Source organism: Drosophila bipectinata, chromosome 2L, assembly GCF_030179905.1.
Source record: "Drosophila bipectinata strain 14024-0381.07 chromosome 2L, DbipHiC1v2, whole genome shotgun sequence".
NCBI lineage: Eukaryota > Metazoa > Arthropoda > Insecta > Diptera > Drosophilidae > Drosophila > Drosophila bipectinata.
The window spans coordinates 8,492,194-8,519,469 of NC_091736.1; the positions used below are offsets into that span (position 1 = coordinate 8,492,194).

General features: G+C 42.3%; 1 protein-coding gene across 2 annotated transcripts; it reads left to right on the forward strand.

Moving 5' to 3' along the window:
* The first annotated feature begins 726 nt into the window (after positions 1–726).
* On the forward strand, positions 727–25,216 carry LOC108133306 (uncharacterized). 2 transcript variants are annotated; one of them, XM_070277328.1, is made up of 4 exons: positions 727–848; positions 23,217–23,706; positions 23,770–24,022; positions 24,075–25,216. In XM_070277328.1, exons 2-4 carry the CDS (start codon positions 23,251–23,253, stop codon positions 24,872–24,874), a joined length of 1,509 nt encoding a protein of 502 aa, XP_070133429.1. In that variant the 5' UTR covers positions 727–848; positions 23,217–23,250; the 3' UTR covers positions 24,875–25,216. The 2 variants fall into 2 exon arrangements, with proteins under 2 accessions (XP_070133429.1, XP_017108647.3); XM_017253158.3 differs by lacking the exon at positions 727–848 and having other exon boundaries at positions 23,136–23,706.
* The last annotated feature ends 2,060 nt before the right edge of the window (positions 25,217–27,276 follow it).

Below are 27,276 nucleotides of genomic sequence, written 5' to 3' on the forward strand. Positions count from 1 at the left end.
TATTTACTCCAATATTTGCTTAACCCTTTTTCGTGACGTCACATCTTTCGGATTCTTCTACTGCTGCCTGTCGATTGAGCCCTCAGCCTTTGGCAACATGGAGAATGGAGAGCTGAAAGCAAGGGCCATTCCGTGTTGTTTTTGCTCTTATGATTAAACATGCCTTTCGCTTTTGTTTAAGCTCGGCCGGCCAACTTGGTTTAAATATTGCATGAGAGTGTGCTCCGCGGTAGAGGAGAAGGCCGGGCCGGGGGCAGGTCGCAGGTTGCTGGTCCTTCTCGGGCGAAAATGTTAGTCTGTACCTGGCGACCAGTTAATTAGCTGGCACTGCCGACTTTTGCCGCTTGACGACATATTTCGTTTAAGGTTCAAGTGTTTTAGCCAAGTTCGAAGTTCCGAGTCGGGGCTCCTTTTGCCCTTCTCCACCTCCACTACCCGCCACTTCTTTGCACTTTCCACCTTTCCAGCCTTCCCTCACACCGGTACTGGCATGTAAAAGTGCGATTATAGTCGCATAATTATCACGCTGACATGCCCACACACAGAGGATTGCAAAGAGGAGGGGTGGATGGGGTGAACCCATACAGAGGAAAGCCAAAATGTAATTACCTGGCAAACAAACCGCAATTTCTCGGTACATACTAACCGAGGCAACCCCCAAAACACACACATACAAGAATGCCCCTGGAAACTAAGTGAAAGTGGACACGCAACAAGCCAGACTCACGGAACTCTTTGCATTTGCTGTCAAACTAGTGGTGTGAACGTCAGTTAACTAAAAATTCAAATCCAACTCCAAAAAAAGAAAAAGTTCTTATAGATTGTCTCATCGAATTTTGCAACTGGAGGTAATTATACCATTTAAAATATTTTTCTTTAACCGTTGATGCTGCGTGGGGCTGCCTCAGCTATTCTAGCATCACGGTGCCATCGCTATAGTGTAAAGGCCACCTGCTTTACCTGACAAAGTTTTTGGGGGGATTGTCATTGGGGGGACCTGCGTGTTTGCTGTGCCATTGCCCGGACGGAATGCTTCGGGTTGTTTTTGCTTTCGGCGGGCACCTGGGCTGAGTGGGGTTTTTGGGTCCGAAGTCCGGAGTCCGCAGTCCGGGGCTGGGCACCAAATTGGGCTAGGGTTTGAGTCGGCACTTTGAAGGCGATATTGTTAATGTTGCCGTTGATTGTGTCCAAATGGGCCAACACTCAGCAGCCATTCGCAGCAGGAAAACTGTTTGGCAAGAGCCCTTAGTGAGCCGTTGTCGACGGCGATTTCTTTTTGTACCGCAGCTTGTTCCTGGGGTCGGGCGTAAATTTTGTAACTTATTTGCCAATTGGCATTCCGTTTTGGCGTGTCAATGCAACGCTTTAAGCATTCGCGAGGCTTTAAATTATGAATAACACCAACAGCATAACTCTCGGCTATAAAAAATACCAGCTGCCGCCATCGGCCAGGAAAATGTGAAAAATAGCAGCAGCTGCTGACCACCGGTGACAACAGCAGGCCGCCAGGATCTCGGTTAGAGTGGGGATATATGGGAAACCGGGCAGACGGTACTGGTTGGAAAACCCGGAACATTTTTGGGTATAATAATGATGTGATAATGCGGGAAGTGCCCTATATGGTAATTGCCAGTCGGTAATGCATTCAAATTCCGTAGGGAGTAAGTAGGAAATTCAGAATTCGTTTGGATGGAAGTTTGAAATTCTGAGCGAAACTCTGGGCATAGCTTAGTTGTTATAGTTTTTTTTTATTAAAATTTAAAACTAAATGGGCTGCGGATGTTTGAAATAACTTCGCCATTGCATTTTTAATTTAGGTTTATTTACTAAGAATTTCTAATTGTTTTCTCCAATGTGTACATTGTCCAGTATCCCATGTGGAAATACAAAAATAATTTTAAATGAATGAAAAACTGTCATTCCGGAAGGTAGGAAGTTAAATCATGGCGGTAGCCCTGAAAAAGTAAATATTCCAAATGCGCGAATAAAAAATCCTTTATGGTATTTCGGACCCCAGGGTATATAAAAATTCTGTTTTAAACTCCCTGCACTTTTTGCCCATGCCAGATGGTAAGTTGGCAGCTGTTTTATTTTCGCGCATTTTCCGTGCCGCCTATTTTGGAGTGGGTCGTTGGTTTTATTGGCCCGGTTGCTGGACTACAGCCTTTCCACTCTCGCACTCGTTGCTGTCCGGCTGCTATTTATGTAGTTACCAAACCGGCTGAAACTGAAACTGAGGCTGCACCAGCTCGCTGGTTGGTGGCTGGGGATTGGAGGTCGGCAGCATCATTTGGTTAACACAATTGTGTGGTGCATGGTCATTGCCGTTGACGTTTATGATGTGCTGTGTCGGCTCTTCGGCTCGTTGTCTGCGGTATGAGACTGCGAGCTGCCTTTTTTCGTTACCTCCCAGTCGGCTCCAACGACCCTTCCCCAGTGATTGCGAGTGCTATCATTAAGTGTTGAAAATTTCATCAAACACTTCAAAGCGGACCACGTGTCTGGGTATGTGAGTGGGTCCTCCTCCTTCCCGGTTCGTTTCAGTTTATGATTCTATTATTTTCACAGCAAATAAAAGAGAAAACTGCGTATCATGGCCGAGTGCTAAATGGGCGCAAGGGAAAATTGCAAAATTTCGGCGCTGGCTTTCCTAGACTCTTCATTTTTTTACGTTTTCTGAGCTGATTTTTATTTTTTTGGCTACTGCTGCTTCCCTCCTTTTTGCTAACTTTAAGTCTGGAGGAGGGGGCGTGGCAGCTGAGCACGTAAAAAGCGTTGAACCGAAACGTTGTGGGCAACAGCTGTAAAGAAGTGTGTGGGCGGGTGTGTGTGCGTAAGGAGAAGCGAAATTTTCCAGCGCACACGGAAAGTTTACGCCATGAATCAAAGTTTAGTGTAGCATACTTTTTAGGTGCGATTTATATATTTCAGAATAAAATAAATGAAGGGCGAACGAGGGAGCACTCGATGGGAGCTAAAAGCCCAAAAGACAAAAGCTTCTGCGAGGGTGCGGTGCACTGGGATTTTCGACAGGACTTCGATGGCTGGCGGGTTACTGGTGGGGAGTGGGGAGCGAGCCAAATTCAAATTCTCTGTTTTATTTCACCGCGTAAGGAAATGCAAAATTTACACTTGGTTAGCTGATTGATGAATGCATAAATGAAGCGTACACATCCGCTTCTCATGGAGGAGGGATGGAGGATGGTGCTCGGAGGTGGATGGGGTAGATTGAACTGAATTTTTAGGGCGTCGATGGGTGGCGGGGGACTTCTACGTCGGGTTTTTTCCTTAATTTTCCTTCATGTGTGCTGTAGCTGCAGGTTCGTAGCAATTTGGCAAAGTCGAAAAGACGTTTCACAGGGACATCTCAAAAAAGGTAGAATAATACAACAGTCGAACTATAGTTTGGTACTCGTCCTATTTCTTTTTAAAATCTGAAAAATATTGTACACTTTATTTTGTATAAACTTTGTTACACCGCTTTATTGTAATCTTTAACTTTCTATACCTTAAAACATTTTATTCATTAGAATTCATAAATAATGTAAGTTTTTACTTTTATTTCCACCTAAAAATATTGTTAGATATATTCCGAATATGCACAATGTGATCCAGATGAAAAAGTATAATTTCTGAAATTTCGTGTCCCTAACTATTTTTCCACGTGTATCATTTGGCATCACATGTGTATATGTGATGGTGGTGACGCACACCAATCTCGATGACGTCACAAGCCATTGCTCCTCTGATTGTTATGCAGAAAATATGCAAATGTGATTTTTAACTTAAAGCGTAGCTCGAAATTTGATTTGATTTCCATTTGGCTTCCCATTTGGTGCTGTTCCCAATTTTTCAATTTGGGTAAAAAAAAATCAGCGTCTCTGGCAGCGATTTAACAAATTATTGTAATTTATTTTTACAATGATGTGGGCAAAGCTGGCTAATGTGGCGTATGAGTAATGTTTGAGCTCTGACCTTGCTGGGCTTTAATTAGATAAGCGAAAAAGGGGGAACATGACTGCGGCCGGAGGAGATTTGTATGATTTGTAAACACAATTTGGTAAGCGAGGCATGAACATAAAGTCAAATTTATTGCGACGCAGATTTCGTTTAATATTTGTGTGCCGGGAATCAAAACCAAACCAAAGCCAAAACAAACCAAACGATGAGACGACAAGGTCCGTTTAAATGCTGAGTAATCTGTTTGGGCCGCAGTGTCCTCCTAGCATCTAGATGCCAGACAACGAAATATGCCAAAAATGAGCTGAAATTACTTTTAATATGCATGAACTATGGACCTTGGCAGGGCGAAACGGGACGGGATACTGGGATACTCTGACAGTCAAAGATAAGTGAAATGCATGGCGTACTCGGCACAAGGACGAGCAGCGAAAGGCTTTGTCAAGGATACGATTGTCCTGCCACCACACCCAGTTGCCCCGATCCTCCAGGCAGTTAGATGAATACATATGTATGTATTAAGTAGAGGGGTGGGGATGCGGGCTGAAGATAGAGCTCGTTAGGCGCCAGACGACAACATAATTTCGTAATTAATTTGCCAAAACACGAATGTAATTTAATAAAATTGCGCATACGACGCGTTGCTGCTACAGAGGCAGTTGCCAACGGAAGTGAGACCGAGAAAGGGATAAGGGCTCGGGGTCCAAGGGAAAATAAACATTTAAGTAATTTATGCAAGATACCCCTTACACAATTTGCGGCGCCTCCGCCTTCTTCGGCCGGGTGTCTATCCTTTAGGAAAGCAACGATTATTTATGATCTATTTTTGAGAAAGCAGCAATTACGCCCCAACATTTTAATCGGAGCCCTGGCAACGCGTTTCAATTACACAACGGAAATAAATCAGGTCAGACTGAATGCTGTCGGCTTGGAGCTACGAAATTCCAAGAGTCGCTGAGAATTCCCAGAAGTAAATGGAAGGCTCAGCGATATTTAGGCCTTTTACTTACAACTTCTTAGGTAGTAATTAAATAATTAAATATTTCAATTAATTGTCATTTGATTTGCATGGTGGGCGCCTCCAATGTCTTTGTGTTTTAGATAGAATTTTCATTATTTTATTGGTTTGGTGAGTGACATTAGGTAAATTAATAATTTTCCTGTTATTATTTAATACTTTGTTATTATTTAATTGGAAATTTGCCACAGGCGAGCTTTATCTAAATTGGAAAATTTCTGACTGCCTCAGACCCTAATCTAACTGGCTCCCACGGTGGTTGCCATTTTTCCCCCTACCAGACAATCTGTCAATTCTATTAAGCTCATTCTCCCCTACGAAAATGCAAACTATCCATCTGAAACTTGAGATCCCGACTTTGATGGCTTACTGCCGCAACTTGAATCGCGATTCGGCCCTTTCCTAGTCCTATTCCGTCACGTAAGCCCGCCGGCAGTTAAATCAATTGCCGCAATTTGATAATATTTCACCAGGGAATGATTACGAGTAGCCGAGGGATGGAGCAGGGATTTATGCGAGTGTGGGTGGGAAAGCGTTTTGCTGTTTTGTTGACATTTCCGTAGCGGCCGTTTGCCACTTCCGCCTACGGTTTGTTTTCCCTGGCCGTCGGCTCTCGGCCGACAAACAAAAACAAAAATATACGAAACTTGCAACCCATTTCTCATTCCGCCCCCCTTCCCCTGATATTTCCATTTCCAGCTCAACTCCTGTCTTGTCCTTGGGCCTGGGGATTCACGTAGAAAGGATTTCGGGGCAAAACGCATTTCGCATGCCTAAATGGCTAAAGACGTCGCATAAACATGACATGCCACGCCCCCTGCTCAGCCAGCGCCCATGTCTTTGAGTCAAATTCCAGCCGCCACAAAAACCGCGCAGGACAGCAAAAAAAAAGGGAAAGCTGCAAAAGCGGAGCCGAGCGGATGAAGAAAAAAATAATACATTTTCTTTTATTTTTTGCCTGCTTTCGCCGCACTTTGGGTTGTGTGCGCATTTGGCGGTTTTTATGAAAAATTACCATTTTTCCTTCGCACTCATTCGCAGCGGTCCGGTCCCTCTCTCCGCTCCTGGCTACTCCTTTTGTCGCCCTCTGGGCCAAGAACACGCCCCCAATCTGACAATCTGGCCTTCACTTGGTCCCAGCACTTGCCGCCCGCCGTATAAGAATATATATACCATTTTCTTGCCCCTTATGGCTTTGTTGGTGCTTGGCAATTTTGGTGTTTGACTTTTTTGCGTCAGGCACTCGAGACGGATGTGGGAAATAGGGGTGGAGACTGTGGGTGGTGCTGCCGTGGGAGCCAACGCTGCCCGTGGGTGGCTGCCGACATACTTCTTCTAATGATGCCACTTATGTCGTGACGAAATTATTTTCATATACAATTTTTTCCTTTTTCATACCCTTTAGATATTTTCAGATCTCGGGAAAGTTTTATTGCCTTGTTGAAAGCGACAAGCCAAGTGCCTCTGGATGCAAAAAAATGTTCATTTAAATATTTATTTATCTGTATTTTTTATACTTCTGTAGCTTTTTCTTAAAAATATTAAGTAAAATTATAATATTAAAATAATATTAATGGAGTCCTATACGCTCATTATAGTTAATAATTAGGTTCTTATAATTTGTGTTTAGTGTTTAGATAAGTGCTAATTTTATTTTAGAGCACCATTAGCGGTCGACTATTCAAATCCTAGTAACTCCAACACGGTTTCCTGACTTTCCTTATTCTGCTTGTGCCCATTATGTCATATATGGGGGTGCCTAGGAAAAAATAGCCTAAGCCCCTGCAACCGAGCCCAACTTCCTTGAGTGATGTTTTTGCTTTGATTTCCGACTCTGTATTTTCTGTTTCTGTGCCGCGTGTATTTTTGGGCACATTTTCCTTTTTATTTTGTGATTTCTCCAAAGGACTAGAGAAGAATTGCGTGCAGAAGTTGTGGCCTGCTAATTGGCAGCACATAATTTAGGTGCTTATGCCAATTTTATTTTTCGTGTTCATACCCTTATCCCACTTTCAGCTGCAGTTCTTTCCTATTTTTGGCCGGAACCCTCTTCGACCGGAGCTGGGGGTATGTGTGGGAAAGGTAAATGCAATTACACTGACCCTTTGGAGGGCCGTTCGCAGATTTGATTAACTGCTTCCGTGCGTCATCAAATTCCATTTTTAGCTGGAGGAGTGTCGCTGACTTTGCCTGACTCAGGAGCCTTCGGGTCACCCATTCACTGGTACTCAATAAAACTCATTAGTGGCGTTTTTGTCGACGCCCGACACCACGGGACCACTCTAGCACCTCGGGCTCAGTATCCTGTCCCCCTTGGACCTGGCAATTATCACAGTCTTGCCACCGTTGACTTTGGCAATTGATTGCAGCCGTTGTCGATGCTACGCCGATGCCCAAGTCCTTGCCGCCACGAGGAAATTCTCCACATCGGCCCTATCGAGGAGAGTGGGTACTGAAAGCTGCCAGCAACAGCATCAGAAGTGCCGATAAAAATTTATAGCAAACTGATTTGAAAGTCAATTATCGTTTGCCACCTAGGACCAGAAGGACTCGCCATCTCGCCGCGATTCCCCTGGCCCGAACATCCAGCCTCGCTCTCCTGGCAGCTAGTCAACTATTCCGGCCCAGTCGCCGTTGAAGTCAACGGCGTGCAAATGGCTTTTCTATGCAAACGACCCAAGCCTCCGGTTTTTCTCCCTACTTTATGCTTTAAGGTCTCAGTCGTACCCTGGCATGACATTTCATAGTTTGGGCCAATACTGAGCGTGTGCGTAATATATTAGCCTTAGTCAACAGCCATATTAGTCAATTTCAAATTATTCAGTATGTATAGGGCCTGTTTTAAACTTTCCATAAAGAAAATGTGTACTGTTATTTTTGTTCAAATCATCATAACAACAAATCAAATATAAACTAAATAAAAATCATTATATGTAAATCAATATTAATTGCTTGTTTAAAAAATTAAAAAAAAAAATTATTCACTGAAGAGTTTTATGACTATTAATCTGATGTGCCATAAATAAAACATAACAGTTTATTAATAATTTATTTCTTTAATAATAATTTAATTTGTATGTACAGGGAGTCGAACACGCCTTATCAATATCAAAGCTCACCTTGGTCTTCTTTGTCCTTTCGTTCCTTTGGGATGTTTATTCAAATTACCTAAGCGGAAGCCTTTCGGCTCAGGACAAAGAAAGTCCGGGAAAGAGGGAAAAAATAAGAAATCAAAAACGAATGCAAACACTTAGCCAGATCCCGAGCTCCTTCTCCGAGCCTGGGTCTAATAAAGACAGTTCTTCAATTTGTCGATCGATGGTCATTAAAGGTGGGTGCTTGTTGCCGCGAGCCCCCCAGGGGTATGTGTTGTTTTAGATGGGCTACCGGGCTATCGGCATCTCCCCAAAGTGATGTCCTGCAGCATCCTGTTCGACGCTCTTCTGTTCTGCTCCGTTCCCTCCCGACATCTGTGTGCAGTTAATGAGTTTAATGGCGGGCATTGAATTTGAATTGCTAATGCATATCCGTTTGGAAATGGAAAATGCAGCTGGAAATTAAGTTTATGAATGTTTTGTATGTCTCCTGGACATCCCAGTTGCCGTCGTTGGTGATATTTTTATTGCGTCTACCAATGCGGGTGGTGCTATGTTTTTGTAATTAGTGATTCCGTCCCGAATGTGGCATTGTGTCTGCGTGGGGGCGTGCGATTTGGCAATTGAATTTTCTGCTGCCTGGTTATTTGATTTTAATGAGTTCGTTTAAATCACCTGCAAAACCATTATGGTGAGGACCGAATACGGATTTAAAATCGGGTTGATTGATGCACATATGTACATATGACACGCGTTTTTGTTTCCCAGTTTTTTGACTAAGACAAAAATGTGTGGAATTGATTTGATGTGGGCGTTTCAATAGTAAACTTAAAGAGGTTTTCTTAGGGTAGAACTTACTATTCTTACTATTACTATTCACTTACTATTCCTAACCATTTACAGTATTAAACTAAATTAATTTAATGAGATTCTTTCAATTTTTGGATACAAGCAGACCATAAAGCAGCTTTTTTCATTTCCGGCTCAGCTAATTGTTTGCCGCCGACCGTAATCCTCTATGCCGACAATGGCGCTGCTTTTATATTAGGGAATATTAGACTCCGTTATCCTGTCCCCGAACTATGACCGGCCTGCTTATCTGAAAAGCGATCCGGACAACGTGGCCTATTGTTGGTCGGTTTACAGACGCTATTGTTGACCTAAGCTTCTCATTTGGGACCCACATGCTCACCTTATTGTTATAGATGCTCTGGATAAATGGCTAGATGTTCTACACTAAAAGAATTGGTAATTCTACTTGGTAATATTTTTAAAGGCTTATTAAAGATATTTTTTAAAATATAAAATTAATTATAAAAGACTCACTAATATCAAAATAGTCTCTAGCGTTTAAGGAAAAGCAAAAATGTTGTATTTCGATTTTTATGCTTTTAAAATTTCTTGCCAAGTGTAGGATTGCTAATACACGCGACATTACAGGTTATCTTAGCTAGATACTCATCGCGGCAATTGTTTGCCCCAATGGAGGTGGAGGCAATAATTTAAATTAAATTTGAAGTAATGTTATTGTTAACATTGCTTTTATTGTTACCGTTACCGTTATTGTTATTGTTATCTTTTCTTTCCCATTTGGGGTATGTTCCTGAGTGTTTGTGTGGGTGGTTGTGCTTCGATGTCCTTGCCGTTTTTTGCGAATTGTTTTTCCATTTTCATGTTGGCCTCTCTTGGAGCTGTTGTCTTCGAGGAGCTGGGAATTTTTACTGCCCGGCCTTGGGGCTTTGTAATTTATGTTCTTGATTTATGATGTGTTGCATAGTTTTAGGCTCAATTGATACACTGTCAGGGCATCTATTAGTCGCGCTTTTCCCTCTTCGGCGCCACCACACAGTTCCATCCGCGACAGTCTTTGGGGCGCCAAAAAATTAAATTAAGCAAACAAATTATTTTCATTTTAATTTTCATTAAATTTTTATGGCTCTGAATTGTTCAGTCGCTACCAAAGTGCTTCTTTTTCCGTGTATTTTTGTTGGCTTGTTTTGTCTCGCCGCAATTACGACGGACAAATAAACAAAAAAGTAAATAAAAATAAAAACAGATACAGAAACAACAATGAAAATGTCACAGGTACAAATGTCAGAGTCGTTGGGAACAATAAAATTTATGGCTCTCGGCGGGCAGAGTCGCGCAGACCCCAAAATGCAAAAAGAGAACAAAAATAAAATAATTTTACAAAAAATTAAACGATTTGTGTAATTTGCATGTTGCTACAACTGGTCCAACATATGTTCGAGGCTGCCTATAACAATAAAAACAATAATAATTTTAATAATGCCGGAAATAATGTATGGAATCGTTTTTTGTAATTGCCTTAAAATCGGCTTTAAGGATTGTGTTGCACTGAGTCGGGTGAATAATTAAAATGTATTCCGGAGCCTTCCAATCCGCAGAAAATCTGGACTTGTTGACTCGGATTGATTTGGACCAGAGATGAAAGCGTGACTTTTCAGCCAGTCAGCTTTTTCCAGCTTCCAGATTAATTGACAGTTTTGTAAGGGAAAACTCACTCCCTCACCATTTAAATTTCCAAAAATCATTTGACTGCGATTGGCGAACACCAAATTATTATTTTAATATTATTTGATTGCGAAACCTAGTTTTTGTAAATAATAAAGTACAAATTTTACAAATTCGTGACACTAAGTTGGGTTTCCTTTTCACGAACCCAGTACAATTGGTCTGACCGCAAACACTACAAACTCCCGATTCGGAATGGGGCTCCCGTGCATTATATTTATGCGCAATTATTGCTGCTTAATTAAGCCAATATCAGGGTGCTTATGTCCATTGGCCATTCAATATATAAACACATAACGACGCACACACCTATACGTTAAAGCGTGCAAGGATGTTCGTGTATGTATAGTCCCGACCATAATCGTTGTACCAATTGTCCTCTTCTCTACGGCTGTCCCTGCGTCCGTCTGTACGTCCAGCCATCCGCTCGGACTTCTGCGGGTTTTCGGTGTCATGTCGAGCATTATTGCATTTTGTTTATGGTTCTTGCCTGGTGTTGCACTGCCTCCTGGTGATTTTGTCGGGCTGGTTGTTGTTGGCGCACTTAACTGCCTGGCAAATTGAGAAACCACAGAGTCCACCCTCATGGGGCTGCCGCTTCCTCCGTCTGCATCCAACTCGTTTGCTGTGGCTAAGTGCTTGGCTTAATTAACGTATTTACTCCCTAAAATTCGGAAAATTCCGCAAGGAGCAGACAACTGCTGAGGTTGTCAAAATGGTCGAAAATTATGATTGATAAGCCAGGGCTATGTCTTAAATTCCACTTTGATTTGTGGCTTAGATAAACTCAAAATTAATATTATGCAGCTGAAGGAAGGAGCTGAATTCATTTAATTATTCTATAGCCTCTAGATAGAACTTAAGTCAACTTGGCAGCCTTTTGAGATATCTAGCTGCTTGAAGGTCATTCATGGCTTGCGGCCAAGTTTAACTTAAAGCTTTATATGGCCCTTAAAAATAAATAACACAATTGTCTAGAATCAATCAAAATACATCTCGCAAGTAAAAGCGGAAATGGCCTTATCTAGTCCCGATTCAATTAGCCAAATCCTGGAGCTCAAGGCTCCCAGGCTCATTTATAATTCAAGCTGCCATGGGGGATTGCAAGTTGCTCGGCAGGCTGCACCAAATTGCCAAATGCCTTTTCATAAAGTTAAGAATTCCGCCCCGAAAATAAATGCGGAAATGGCATCAAAAATTAACACACACACATGTCCACCAGGAAAAGTGCATTTTCATGTGCATCCCTGTGTGTGGGAGTCGGTATGTGTGGACCATGAAGTGGCAGAAAATTTGCACTGGCACTTAAGTTATACAACATTCAAAGATGTTCTTTGTCCGCGACAGACAACGGCCATAAATTTCTGCGACCTAGTGCCAAGTCTCTCTTTAGGTATGTGTGCACTATACCTACACAGATATATATAGAAAAGCGGAATGCCATGAGCGACACGAGTCCAGAGGCGGGAGGCAGGGCCCTAACACAGCCTAGCGCCGCCGTCTTCTGCAATATTTTTTTTGGCACATGCTCAACTCAATAATTTGCCGTGCGCCAGCTCCGAGTACCGGGAACTTTTTATGCCCTTCATCTTTCTAGGTCTGGCTTGGCTCCTGCAATGCTTGGCATGGGCATATTAACTTGCTATAAATCTGGGCCACAATGCAACTGAGATCTACGGTGAATTTAAGACAGGGGATGGGTATGTTGATAAAAAAAAGCAAGTCGTCTATAAAATCTAGATTTTTTATTTAAGTTTATATTATCCAATGCATTTTCTATTTAGGGAAGATTTCATTATTTGCAATTCCGATACGGGTTTTATTCAATCGTCTTTAAAAACACGGACTTTTGTGTGTTTTTGAATGCCCTGGCTTGTATTTCCTCTGTATCATCGAAATTGAATAGGCCAATACAGTCATTGCTCATTTCAACATCGCCTCCCTCACAGAGTCCTTCCATTTTTCTGGCCCTGTTTGCTTCCAAGGGTGGCTCTTCCCGCCTACTTTCAGGGGCCAACTGTCTATTGGCATCTGTTTTGGCGTTGCCGGCAACAATTGCATATTGGTTGGTTAGTGGCTCCCTCCGTGGGCACTGCACCCCGCCGCAATCCCCTCGGTCCCATCGGGCCTGAAAAGCCGCAAAACATTTCACTTGCAAATTTAAAAAAGGCTAAACGACAATGCCACCGGAGGAGCTCCCTGCAGACTGGCGTTGTTGGTTCGCTTGTTTCGTTTGCTGCACTACAGAATCAATGAAAGCGACAAAAAACCAAAAAGAGACCGGAACGATACCAAGCCCCCAAAAATAAAAACACCTTTGAAAAACAGAGGAAAGAAATAATAAAAGTGCCATGGGGGAAAGAAAACTCCGAGCCACCTAAGATTTATGGGCAGTTTTTCACGTCCCTCATGTGTGAAAATCATTTGGCGGCGAAGCCCTAAAATTTCCTCGCACAAGGCCAAAAAGGGGTCGAGACCTGTTTTCGTAGAGTTTATTTGAAAATAATGCCGCATTATTTATGGCCCGCCTCGGTTCAGTTCCAGACCCTGTTTGCAGACTCTTGCAGACACCGCAAGAAGATGTATTTTCAATTTCTGTTTCCCCAGAAAATGTTCACAGTTTTGCAGTTTTGCAACCGCAGGAAAACAATCAACTCGGCTCGGTTCGTATCCTTTTGGCCCGCCTCGCAGTGTTGCATGCAAATGCTCTACCAACAAGTCGGGCGGGCCTGCGTGCATTTCCATCCCAAATTGTGTCGGGATGGCCGATCGGGTGGCAGGATGGGGTCTTTTTGTGGCCTCTAATGAACACATTCCGTCTGGATTGCAGGGATACTTTGTACATACTGCAGCAGGTTAATGGGAGGACTCAAGCTTTTGATTGGGATGGTTTAATCTTAAAGCCTACTGGATAAAATTAAAATTATATATTTAATTTTCTTCTTGGAAAGCTTATAATGCTTCCATCCTGTTTCAGGTAAACTGGCTAATTGTAGAATTCGAATGGAAAACAAAGAGCACGGGACCACATGGCGTATGAGTTACATTTTCCACTATTTCCTCCTCCGATTTTCCGTGTGGTGTGGCGATTTATAAACAAACGTGCAACACATGCCGCCATATTTCCTTGTCCTTGTTCCTCCCATGTGTGTGTATGCGTGTTAGTATATTTGGCCCGATTTCTCCGACGGTCGGGCTTATTAATGTCCTCACCCACAGCCAATAGACAAAAGGACACCAACATCTGGCTGCGTCTGAATGGGAATTGTGAAATTGTTGTTGGCCTCAGCTTAGCTGCGATTTCATTTCCGCCTACAGATCGCCGGAGTGTGCGTGAGTGCGTGTGTATGTATGGGTATGCATACGCTAGTCTGTGTGGCCTGTGTGGAGGACAGGCAGCAGGTGTTTATGTTTGTGCCTTTTAATTAAAAGCAATTTACAATTTTCTTTCATTTGCCGGAGTACAAAACAGCAGAGCACAAATCGAGCGGAGAATCCTTCGGGCCTAATAAACCAATTGCCAGATGGCGTTGAAGGCGGGCCGGCGGCGAAAGGGGGTAATGCGGCGCGATGGGGTCGGCCCATAGAGGGACGCTCTATCATTTTGTGTGCTAAATGTCTGTCTACTTGCCGCTGATGAATGCGTTGCAATTAGTGGTCCGAGATTGCACATTTGGCATGCTAAATTGTTGATTGGTCGCCCATAACTTACTTGGAAGATATGGCAAACGCATTGTGTGGTTGCCGCCGTGTAGTGGCCCCTTTTAGGGCAACTTGGGGTTGCTGGCTGTTAGCAAACTTGTGGTTAATGATGGACTGTTACCAATAATGCGGAAATGAAGTGCGTTCCATTCGGCTGATAAAATCGTTGGAGATTGAAAACTGTGGTTTGATGGTCGAGCGATAGCCGACCGATGGATAGGAAAGGATGATATTAGGCTCAAGTTACTGAAAGCTATTCAAAACTGTGCAGAATCAAGTGCAATATTTATCTTGTAGTTTAAGACTTAAAGTAAAATTAAAATGTCCGATTTGAAATTGTTTTTCGTGGAAATTTCTTATGATTTTCAACCTATCGACCCTAATCTGAAGGTGATAAAGCTTGAGATGAATTGTATCCCTTGACCTCGTGGTGTTATCCTGGCAATGTCGAGTCAAGGATATCCAACCGCTCTTTACGTGTTTTTCTTCTGTTGGCTGCTTCTCGTTCACCTTTCTCGGAATCTCTCGCTTGGCTGTGATTTTATGTGCTGTTTTCGGTTTCGGTATCCGCAAATTTATTTGCCTGCAGTGCAGAAGAGTAGTAAACTTTTCTCACCAGCTAACCCAACTCTATCCCCGCGCCACACCGCTCCGCTCTGTAGCGCACCCCTCTTCTTTTTGCTCGTTTAGCCCTCACACACACTCGCACAGCATTTATGCGACGTGCAACAAATTTTAATGCGTTTTCTCGCCAAAACGTTAAAAAATGTGGGCACAACTTGGAATGCCACCAACAAAAGTAACTGCCATTTGCAATGTGTGTGTGCGATGTCTAACTGCGAAGCGGTGTGTGTGCGAGGGTTACGGGCATTAGGGTATATACTGGGGGTAAAGGTTCTACCCATTCGAGTTCAACTGGCAACTGTTGCCCGAAGAAAGATCCAACAAAAGCGTCACGTAGTTGGCAAATCGCACATTTTCTATAACTTCTCCCAGCGTGTGTGTGCCTGGTATGGTCGTGTCAAAAATATAACTCATATGGCATCCGACGCTTTTCCCGTAATACACCACCCCGCGATTTCCGCCCGGCAAGCTGTTACCTCTTTTTGGGCTTTTCTTCTCCTCCGATGATAACAGCATTTACAGCCCAAAAATTTGATTACAAATGTCAACACTTTTTTCTGGTTTCTGGTCGCAGTGTTGTGTATTTTCCGCTTCCAGCTGTTTTTTCCACTTTGCTGCCCGATGAGAGTGTGAGTGGGAAGAGGAAACTTTGGATTCCCATTCCCTGATGTACATCAGTGACATTTGTCGGACTGCCAATGGAAAGCAGTTTTCATTCTGTATTCTGTAGGATTCTATAGTATTTAAAGAAATGCAAGATTTTAGTTTTTTAACAACATAAAACTTATGTAATAAATACTTTTTAGTTTTTTACAACTCCACGGCTACAGATGACTATCAATTAGAGAGGTTCTGCTGATCAAGAGTATTCTTTTTAGGGTCGGAGCTGTACACCACTATACTCTTGGAAAAAATTACAATATCCTCTTCAAGGGTACCATAGTACAAAGAGACACAGCAGCCAAGATACATATCACACACACCCATGGACGAGCATAAAGACTGCGAGCCGGAGATGACGATTCTACAAACTCTCCGACTACAATTGCATAACAAACAGTTGGCTGTTGTAACGACAAATATGCGACGCATGCAAATGACTGACTTGCTGCCGGTAAGGGACGGCTTCTGGGTAGAGAGTTGCAAGTGAGTGGGATGGGATATCAGGCTGAAATTATTCGGGCTAATATATTTTTTATTTTTTGTAAATCACTTTTTAAGTATCCTTTTATATAGTAAAGTTTGGTTTAGAATGGTACCTAATTAAAAGCCTTTTTACTTTACTTTACTTTTTAATTTTTGACCAAAATTTTTTATGATGAATTTTAATACCAATAGTTTTTTCGTATAAACCGCCTTCTGTGAAAGCAGAAGCAGCTTCAACAAGGAGAATTACGTTGCCCTCCATTTGGCGTCGTCGCATTCCGATAAAATGCAAATCCGGGATTACTTTGTCGTTTTGCTTTCGAGAGCAGAATGTCGTTCATCGCCCTTCGGCACACCGCACCCGGGGGGATACTACTACTCCCCAGTCGGTAGCACGCGGCACTGGCATCGCATTCGTATGCAATTCGTTTTGCCACAATTGATCCTTTTCATGTCGCTAGGATATAAGTACATATGCGAAATTGCATATCTTTGTCGTCGTTGCTCCTTTCGGGTCCCTGCTCTGCTTTTCAGCTTCTGTGCTTCGACACACTGCGAGAAAGTATTGTTACTATTTAGGAATTTCAGCTTAGACCACTATTGGCAAAGTTCAGTTTTTTAGGCAAAGTTCCCAATTGTTTTATAAATATTTATGGTTTGATTTTTTGAGTATCGTGTTCGTTTTCGTCGTGTTAGTCTGTTGCTTCTGGAGCCACAGCGACTGCTGTTGTTATTATAAAAATGCGAACATGTCCCTACTAGCTCTGCCGCTACTGCTCCAAGGACTCCTCCAGGGATCGCGTGTGCAACGTGGTTGGGCAACGTATTTGCCTTGCTTTCTCTGTTTTTCATTTCTTATTTTGACCGGGTTTGGTTTGCCTCTCGTTTGCATTGTTTGGCCCAAATATTAAAATGCTTGACTTACAAATTTAATGGAGCAATAATGGCTGTGCATGCCGCCTCCAGGGCCACGCCCATGCATGTGCGATGTGCTTGCGCTATGTGAGAGTGTGCCTGGGTGTGCACAACCAAGCAGACGAGGTCATAGCCCAGGGATATGAAAGGATGGAGGATTGCACATGGGAATGAAGAGGGTGCAGCGCTCCCATGACACGACCGCAACCAAAGTTGATTTTAAATTTAATAAAGCGACTGCGCTGTCTTGTGAAGTGCCAAGTCAAGCACCAATGACCAAGCCCACGATATAAGTTAATTTAAGCTCCATGTATGGGGCATGGCTGCCAAGCTGAGCCGAAGCGAGAAATGTCTTCCAAAAAATATTGATAGATTACTAATTAAATTGTGAATGAAACCAGACTCCTCTATGAATACATCTTTTAAACTTCTTAAAAAGATCGAACGCTTCGTTTTCTTTAGCATGTGGGCTACTTAATATTATTATTTTCCAACCATATCCAAAATATAAAGACACCTTGTTTAGGGACATCAAAATGGCACACATTTTGCTTTATGAGGTATTAATTTAACATATTTTTCATATAAACAAAGGGAGCGTATGGATCATTTATAAATCGAATGTCCTGCTGTGCTTTTGCTGCCACTAGACCTTTTTGCAGACTTAACCAGGCTGGCTGGGCCCATTCACATGGCCATTTGCCACTGCCCTTAGTCATAAATTTTCCAACTGCTTATGGCTCTGTGCCCCGCGTCCAGGCTACAGGCCCTTCTTTGGGCAGGGCGATTATTGTCATTAGTCTGCCATTATGTGTTGGCCATCAACTTCAGATGCCGTCGATGATGAGGAGTATGGACTCTGGTTTAGAGGTATAAAGCCCGAGCCCCATTGATTGCGGTGCTATTGTTCGATACTTCTGGCCAAAAGTCAATGGAAATGGAAACAGCATTGGGAAGGCTAAGAATAAAAGTTACAAACAGTGATTTAGTTTTTTTTCAAGACTTTTGAAATACTTAATTTAGCAATGGGTTTACAATTTTTGTTTTAGATTTCAGTTGCTAAAGGCTTAGTTTATCACTCACTACTCAAAAAATGATTAATGCATTACAAATATTTTAACTTTCTGCTTATAGTGACTGTTTCCTATAAACTCGACTATAGCTATATATGTACATATTTATATATACATACAGTATATTTATTTATATTATTATTGTAAAATCCCTTTGTAAAACGTTGCTAAAAAGTGTTATATAGTTCTAAATACCATATATGTATGTATGTATTTAATAACATAATTTTGTTGAAAAATACGCTAATATTTAAATACAAATGCAAAAATATAGAAAAAAAAAGGAAGAGAACCATGAGAAATGTGTTCCTGGTAATACCACATAAGCCTTACGGTAATATGCCAATTCAGATTACCGCTTCTCTGCTACATGCCACCAACACTAATTCTTTCATAAATGATGAACCTACTCCCTTTTAATCCAACCGTGACGAAAGACTTCTGCAAATAATTGTGCTTTAATGTGGCTCAGTTGCCAGTTTTTATAATCAATTATCCCCGACTTCGGATCCAACCAGAACGGTGAATCAGGGTCTGGAAGACATTTGTATAAATTAGCATATGTCAATATTTGTTAAATTGAATTAACGCCAAATGTGTGTCTCTCTTTATATCCGAGTGCGGAGTTCTTTGGAGGAGTGGGTGTGGTTGCTGGTTAGAGCTCTCGGGGCAGGGGCATTCCGGGCTTTGAGGGCATTAATTGGCGTCGTCGGCTGCTCCTGTTTCTGCTCCTGCGCCCCAATTTGTTATCATTAATTAAACGACAACGCATTGAAATTTATTACACGCGTAGTTGACTTCCCCACCTCCCACTTCCCTTTCCCCATTTTAGGGCAGAAGTTGTACATTCGAAATGGGAAACTTTTGCGACATAAATTGAGGCAATTGTTAAAACTGAAATTCTCGCACAAAATGTACGAAAATTTTGCGTCACGACTTGAGTTGAGAATTGTTTTTACCACAAAAAAATAAAATAGTTTTTAAGAGAGAGGGAAGACCTTAAGAAATGTGTGTGTCGGTGCGAGTGTGCGTACTCATGCGTGATTCCCACAATCAAAAACTTAACTATCTCACCATAATTGCGTGCACTTGTCTGTTGTTGGTGTATTTAATGAAATTTTATTAGAAGCACTCGCCTCCGAGAGTCCCAATCTCAGCTGCTGTGGCTGGGTTACCCCGTCCACGTTCTATTACCCACTACCTCCTAGGCCACATTCAACCAACCGACGAACTCTCCTCGAGCAATTCCCAGAGCAACTTTTGTGTGCACACGCACATGGGGATTTCCATACGTTGTTGCCATGACTTCAACGGCGGTCCTGACTCCGGTTCCCTGATTTGCCGAACTCAGTTTCCTGTTGCTGGTGCCACCTTGCCGCAGGAGATGCAGGATGCGGAAACAGGAATCAAAACACGGGAAGAAAAGCAGTGGCGCCTTTCCGGCTTCCCTCTTCTTTTTTCTCTCTTCTATAGTTTTATTCTAAATTGTTTGTAGGTTTCTTGAATAGGTTCTTGAACTTAATTTCTGTTTAAAATTTAAATTAATAATCCTCAAAATACTCGTCGAAAACATTTTTTTCACAGTGCGAAGAGGTGTCAAGGATAAGGTTGTGAAAGAGGATGTTAAACTTTCTGCAGCTCAATTAATAAAATAAGTCGAGAGGAAGCTGCTAATTGTATACGCACTCATTCTCATACTCGTACTAATGTGCATGTATGCACAACTGCTAAGGAAACAATTTAGTACCGAAAATAATTCCAACTTTTCGACCCACTACTATAAAAGCCAAGTCGAACATCTGCTTCGAGTGCAAGCCGAAACAGTTTATCGCGTTTACTGCCAAATAATGAAATTGCTTTCGCTGATTTATTTTGTTGACAAGGCAGCTGTTGCCTTTTATTTTCAATTTTGATTGCCACATGACACATCCCTAAACGAGACGACAACAGGCTACATATATCCCTTCGTCCACTTTGGCTATCCGTATCCGAATCTATTCGTCTAGCTACTTGGCCACAGCCCACAAACAATGCGATAACAACAAATCAATTCAACGCAAGCTGCCTCAACTAATAAAAAGCGATTCACTTTTGGGATGGAGTGGAATACTGTGAGGGATAACGCCCGTATCACAGAAATATTTTTCTAAGTTGCCTAGAATTACGCAAAAAAACAGCAAAAAACATACATACTTCAATAAACTCTTGACCGGCTAGTACCATACCCTTCAAGATTTTATTTCTAAATATAAAGTATTTACTTATATGAAGGGGTTTTTGTTTAATATTTTTCCGAATAGAATAATCAATTAAAGTATTGTATTTTCCTTTCTTCCTAATAAAAAGAAAATTGTACTTTCTTAGTTTTGAAAATTAATAACCTTTTCGGTTTTGTCTTTAAAAGACAGCCAGCTAGACGATGTAGGAAACATGCTCTATTAACAAATACAATGCGAAAAGAGACGTTTTATTCTTACAAAAATATTGCCATTGAAAACAAAGTTCTGGACGATTTCATAAAAGGCGTTCGTAGGGCAGCCAAAACCATTGGTCATGTGGGCGTGTGGGCGTGGCCCAGGGAAAAGGGAAGATTCAGTCACAACAAGAGTAAAACTCTTGCCAAGTATTTTATAGTCCACATTGCCAGGCATTTGATTTGATTTCGATTTATGGCCGTCTCATCTCGTTCACGTCCTTGTTGTTCTACTTCTTCTTTGGGACGTGATGGGCGATTTACTCTCTCAGGGCCAAGAAGGGTCGGGTGGAGACCGAAAACGGGCTGGGAAATAGGGCCGTCAAATGCAAAGCGGGAGTAACCGGGTCGACGAATGCAATTAACGCTTTGTAAACTAATAAACTGACCGCCTCCGTTGTCTATCAATTTTAATTATGTTCAGGATAATGAATTTTATTGCATCCCCGTACAGAGGAAGAGTCATTATTTTCTGTTTAATTATGGCGACTTTTTCTGCAAATTTAATTGCCTTGCAATCACAATTTTTAGAACCTTCTAGAAAAAAGAAAGAAGTTTATGGTTCGGTTTTATTAATTAATTTTTGTATAACTTATGCAGTGTTATATTTTTTTTTCTCTACATTTAAAATTAAATTCAGATTTAAAATCATTTATATTTTAAATTTATCTCTCAAACTCATAAGAACATATTCTTGAAGCTCTTCAGCCAAAGGATTTTCTTGGAAAATTACAAAGCCCGGAAAAAATAATATTGCTGAACGATTGTTGGCGAATTGCGTAAATGTTATTAAAACCCGAAGATTTCTTCACGTAGATAATTTCGAATATAAATTTGCATTTAAATGCGTATTAAATCGCACAGAAAATGCCAAGGGGCAGGGAGGGAGATGGGCGATGGCAGCGAGTGCAACGGAGACGGAGATAGATGGCTACGTAATGCGTACGTGTGTTGGGTAAAAGATTAAACGCATGCTTTGGTCTGCATAATTGTTGCATAATGAACTGGAGGATATGAAGGATATGCTGGCCATGCACAACCGGATGTACGCACACACACACGGCTGTCTGAGTGGATATTTATATGCTTTTCGAAGCTGACCGGAAGGGAGGAGCAGGAGCAGGAGCAGGAGCATGAGTATGAGTCAGAAGCTGGAGCATAATTCCGAAGGCACGAGTGGATCAGTGGCAAAAGGGCAGTAAACAAAAATCTCCCAGCGACGTTAATTAAATTGCATTGCATATGCAAGTTGGCTACATTTTAATTGGATCGGATTTAAGAATAATGCCCAAAGTCATCAGGATGTGTTCGTGCTATCCTCCTCATCCCTTTGGGGATCTGGCACGCATTATGCATCGCCATCCATGCCTTCGCTGCCCCACTTCCTTGAGCCGCTACGTACCATCCCTCACCCCTGGCATTAAGTTCATGAGCAAAGTTTTCCTTTGGAGCCGGAGACAATGGTTGGGCAATGCGTTGGAATGGTAAAAGTTAACTCTGCCTTGGCGGAGGCAAAAAATTCTATACGTATTTTAATGCAGTAGCGTGGCAGGACTACCGATACCTCTTTTTGATACTTTTTCTTTTATAAATTTAATAATTGCTTTAATATTCATACGAATTGAAGTTAGTATTCCATTCAGCGGTAAATATTCTCCAGAATACTCATATATCTTTTACTATTTACAAGTATGTCCTTTATATTAAGGCTTGGGAAATATGTAGGTCCTTGAGAGTTCGAAAGATAACTATCTTCCTCGAGAGAGTCGGCAAGAGGAAAACTTTTTGGTTAGCTTCATCATTGCGCCGTCGAGAGTTTACCATTGGGATCTTTGGATCAGCAACTCGCACTAACAAACCAATAATAATTTCCGGCATCCAGAGCACCTCCAGCAGCAGGAAGAGCAGCAGCAATAGGAAGAGCAGAAGCTCCGAATGCAACTTGGGAATAGTGGAGGATGTAGCCAGTCGAGGTGGAGGGCAAAGGAAGCGATGGCGCCAGCGGATGCTCTTCTGATAGTGAGACAAACAAATTGAATTGGCCGGACAGCTTTGACTTTGCTCTCAGAGCACTCCCGTTGCCTTTGGCCTAATGTGGTTATATAAGCAGCCAGCAGAAATCTGGCTGGCTCTGGAAATTGCCAATGTAAATATTGGGGGACTAGAGATAACCGCATTTGGGGTGGGCGAAAAATCGATGCTCCAATCGAATGGTTTGTCGGCAGATGCAACTTCAGAAGCAACAATTATTATTTATTTATTAAAACTATATGACTGCTGTGCATTCATATCTACAGAATCGATTGTTAATTTTATTATGCACACACACTGTTTGCTTTAAGTATACAGCACACTTATTTATTTAATAGTTATATTTCCAGCTGTAATTGATGAAATATACTATGTTTATGCGAAAACAATCACGAATTCTAAAAGCGTAATATAGAACTAACCCCTTTTCATGGGACACATATTATTTCGTGATTTGATTTTAGTAGAGATGCCAGCCGTCTAAAATTATGCATTTTAGTCTGGTCAGACTTACACAAAATAAATGTCAAAAGTTTTATTAAATTTTAACGACCAATTCATGCTGTGAGGCAAAAGTCATTGTCAAATTGTTGTTGATACTATCCTAATATGTTTGACTACTATCCTAAAACGACAAACGGCAGCCTCAACACTAGTGCCCTGTTGACTTTCAATAAAATGGATTCAATGGACATTGATGCCGATCTAAACACTGTGATCATCGAGGAGGCGGAGAGCGAGGATAGCCGCAAGTCGGCCGCCTCCGATCCATCCTCACAGCAGCAGGAGTCGCAGCTGGAGAAGAAGCCGCTGAACCCAGAGGCGGAACCGAAGCCGGACGAGCCTTTGGAACTCACCCAACTTAGCAATTCGAATTCGGCTACCGCTACCCCTGGCCAGCCGACCGGCCCTGAAGAACCGCATCCCGAACTGGACATTGTCATCAACAATGTGGTGTGCTCCTTCAGTGTGCGTTGCCACCTGAAGCTGCGCGAAATTGCCCTGAAAGGCGCCAATGTGGAGTATCGTCGGGAGAACGGAATGGTGACCATGAAGATGCGTCATCCCTATACGACAGCCTCGATCTGGTCCTCGGGCAGGATCACCTGTACCGGTGCCACCTCAGAGCCACTGGTAGGATAAGCTATTATGCCACCAATTCGATTCCAACTTTATTGAAATGTATTGTGTTTTTAGGCCAAAGTTGCAGCACGTCGGTATGCCAGGTACCTGGGAAAACTGGGGTTTCCCACACGCTTTCAGAACTTTCGGATTGTGAACGTCCTAGGCACCTGCAGCATGCCTTGGGCCATCAAGATTGTCAACTTCTCGGAACGGCATCGTGAGAATGCCAGCTATGAGCCGGAATTGCATCCGGGTGTTACCTACAAAATTCTCGATCCCAAGGCCACCTTAAAGATCTTCTCAACCGGCAGCATCACGGTGACAGGTAAGGATCTTCTACAGAATATTGACATGATATTAATGTGATGATTCTATAGCGGCTAGTGTCAAAAATGTGGAGGCGGCTATCCAGCATATTTATCCGATCGTTTTCGAGTTCCGGAAGCAACGTTCTGCCGAGGAATGGCTACATATCCGCTCTAAACGACGGCATTTCGTTGGTGCCGACCCCTCGGAACTCGAGGAGCTGATCATGAACGAGAACAAGGTGCCGGGCGATAACAATATCGTTGTGAACACCCAGCCGGACCACGGGAAGTCTGAAAAGGAGGCAAGTGCCACGGCACTGTCCACCTCCCCGATCAACAGTGTCCAGCGCTTGAAACAGTTCGAGAGCTATGTTCTTGTGGATAACCAGACGCAGGACGGGCGCCGCCACATACCCTTCCATGATGACTCATCCGCCAAGTCGTCCCCAACGGCGGCGGGGACAGCCTCGTCATCCTCTAGCGGGGACAATATTTGTGCCAATGCCCGTCGCCGTGCCACCGAGTACTGGGCCAGCAAGCTGGAGAACAAGCGGACGCGCTACAACATAGCCAGTCCGGAGCCGGCGACATCGTCCTCCGGCATTACCGTTGTAGGCAATCCCCCCAAGGCCGCCGCTGGCACCAGCGGCAAGATTCCAGTGAGTCAGGTCCTCAAGCAGAGCAGCTCCCGGGCGCGGAACACCCAGTTCCAGCCGCAACAACAACAGGAGCTGGAACAGCAGCAGCTAATTCAGGTAGTCCAATGTCCGAAGGTGCGGTCCTCACCCGCCGTAGAGCCCGCCGACTTTGATATCGATGATCTGATCGAAGAGGAAGAGGAGAGCAATGAGTTCGGCCTGCTCTACTAACGGGGGACGATGAGATGACGATGAAGATCGAAGACCATATCTGTGTAGCCTACGCCAAAAAATAATTAAGCTAGTGGTCAATCGGAAGCACGATTAGCAGAGGAGGAAGAAAAATAGAAAGAAAACCAAAAACCACACACAACCACGCCCAAAAACTCCAAAAACCTTAACACAAAAAAAAAGAGAATTTTTTACTTTGGTTTATTCTCTTTTTTTTTATTCTTGTTCCGATAAATGTTTTCAATTCTTGTATTCGTTGCTTTTAAAAAACGAATCGGAAAACACTGCAATTATCCAAAACAACACTAATTCAACCCAAGAAATATTCAACAATCAATAAACTGCAATTATCCAAAACAACACTAATTCAACCCAAGAAATATGCAACAATCAATAAACAAACAAGCAAAGCAGCAACAAATAGCAACAAGAGCCACATATTCAATACTTAAGGTAAGTAATGAACTGATAAGGTTATTAAATGTATTTAATAACAAGCTACAAATAATTTAAAATAATTGCTTTAATTTGTTAAATATTGATATAATATTTAATATATATTTATAGTATTATATTTATTTCTTTTATATTTTATCTATATATCTTTCAATAATTTTCTTTATTCCTTAGTTATTTTAAGTCAAGTTGAAGCTTCTGGTAGAGATGCAATTACTTGACTTCAATGGTGTATATGCGTCTGGTCCATGTTCGTTGGGAAGCGGATTAACGCGAGACTTAAATTGCAGTCAATTCACCGCCCGAAGCATAGGCAGCAAATTTGCATTTTCAACTTGTAAACAAATCGAAAAGCAATTAAATTATTTAAATAAAAACAACAGCCACCACAACGGGACGCACAATAAACGTGTCGAGCTGCGAGCCTAATGAAAATTCTGAATTAATAATTGCACATACGCCGAGCCAAACAATAGCGTGTGTGGATGGCTGTAATGGCCGAGGAGGGGCTGTGGGCTGTGAATGTGGGAAGGATGAGGTTCTGAGGTCAGCAGCTTGCCAGCTGCATTATATATGCTAATTTGTGGCTAAGCCAATAACCACATAGCGGCACAGGAACTCCTGGGTCCGAAGTCCGGACACACACGTCAATAACACTCATACGCCCCGTTAGCCAAACCGATGATGAGTGACAGGGCGAGAGTTGGAAGGATATTAAGAAATCCGGGCACGCACATAGCCGAACAGTAGCACCACCACACAGTTGGCCATCCATAATCCTTATCAATTGTATTACTTCCGGTCAATACTAACCACTGACATATCCTATTAATTTCATAAGCAATTGAGTGCAAAACTGTAAAGCGGATGCTCTGGCTGCCGTAGCTGCCATTTGTACGTGACTCTTTTTGATACGAATGAGCACACTTACAGGACCCAAGGACCAGGAGCTGCTTCTCCGTCTCGGCATTCGCCTCCGCCCGGCCTCCTTGTCCAACTTTTCCAATCGAAAATACTCACATTGTTCACGTGCCAGCTTCTGCTGGTCCAGGATTCTGGCTGGCCCTACTGCCACAATCGGATTGTACATTTCGCGAGATTACGGCAAACTCTCATTATTAGAAAAGCGGAAGCCCGGAAATGAAGTGCCGCAGTGTCGTCTCCTCCCTTTCTTTCTGGGGCATCTCGCTTCCTCCGTTTCTGTTCTGTTCATATCAATAACTAAGCAAATTGTTTGCTCAGATCTTCCAGCCAGGCCACATGCTTTAAATTCCACTCTTTTCTGGCCCCTAAATCCCTCCTCTCCTCACCCAATCATTCCCTGACCATTTACTCGCATTCGCCATGCTGCTAATGTTATTTTAGGAGAACTTTTTTAATCTGCCCCTGCTGGTCCAGCCACCGTGACTGCTGCTGACAGAACCAATTAAGCGCAACCAGATACACCGAGGAAAATTCTTAGCCCTTGATAATCCGTTGGCACATCGAATAATTGATATAATTTTTATATGTTTTAAACAAAAATAATAAATTTTTGAGTATAATGTATACACCTTATTTTGTTTGGAAAACTAGTTTAGATTTTACCAAAGTGCTTTAAAAATAATTTAAACAATGTATTTTATTATCACATAGTTGTAATTAGAACTATTATTTATGGAATTCTCAACAAAAATAAACAATTCTAAGAGATATTCTTATACATAAACCTATAGGCTTACCTCATGCAAATTAAAAAATGTATTGCTTTATTTTATTTTAATTATTAGTAAAATATTGTAGATTTATTGGTAAGTGTATTGAATATACGAAACAAGGTTGAAAAATTTCAACAATTTCCAAAAGGTTTGCCTCGAAAATAAGGGGCAGGAGCAGGAGGCAGCGAAGAATGGAAAAGGAGTGGAAAAGGGAGGTACTGGGGGAGAAGTAGAGTCCCTGCTCTGTCC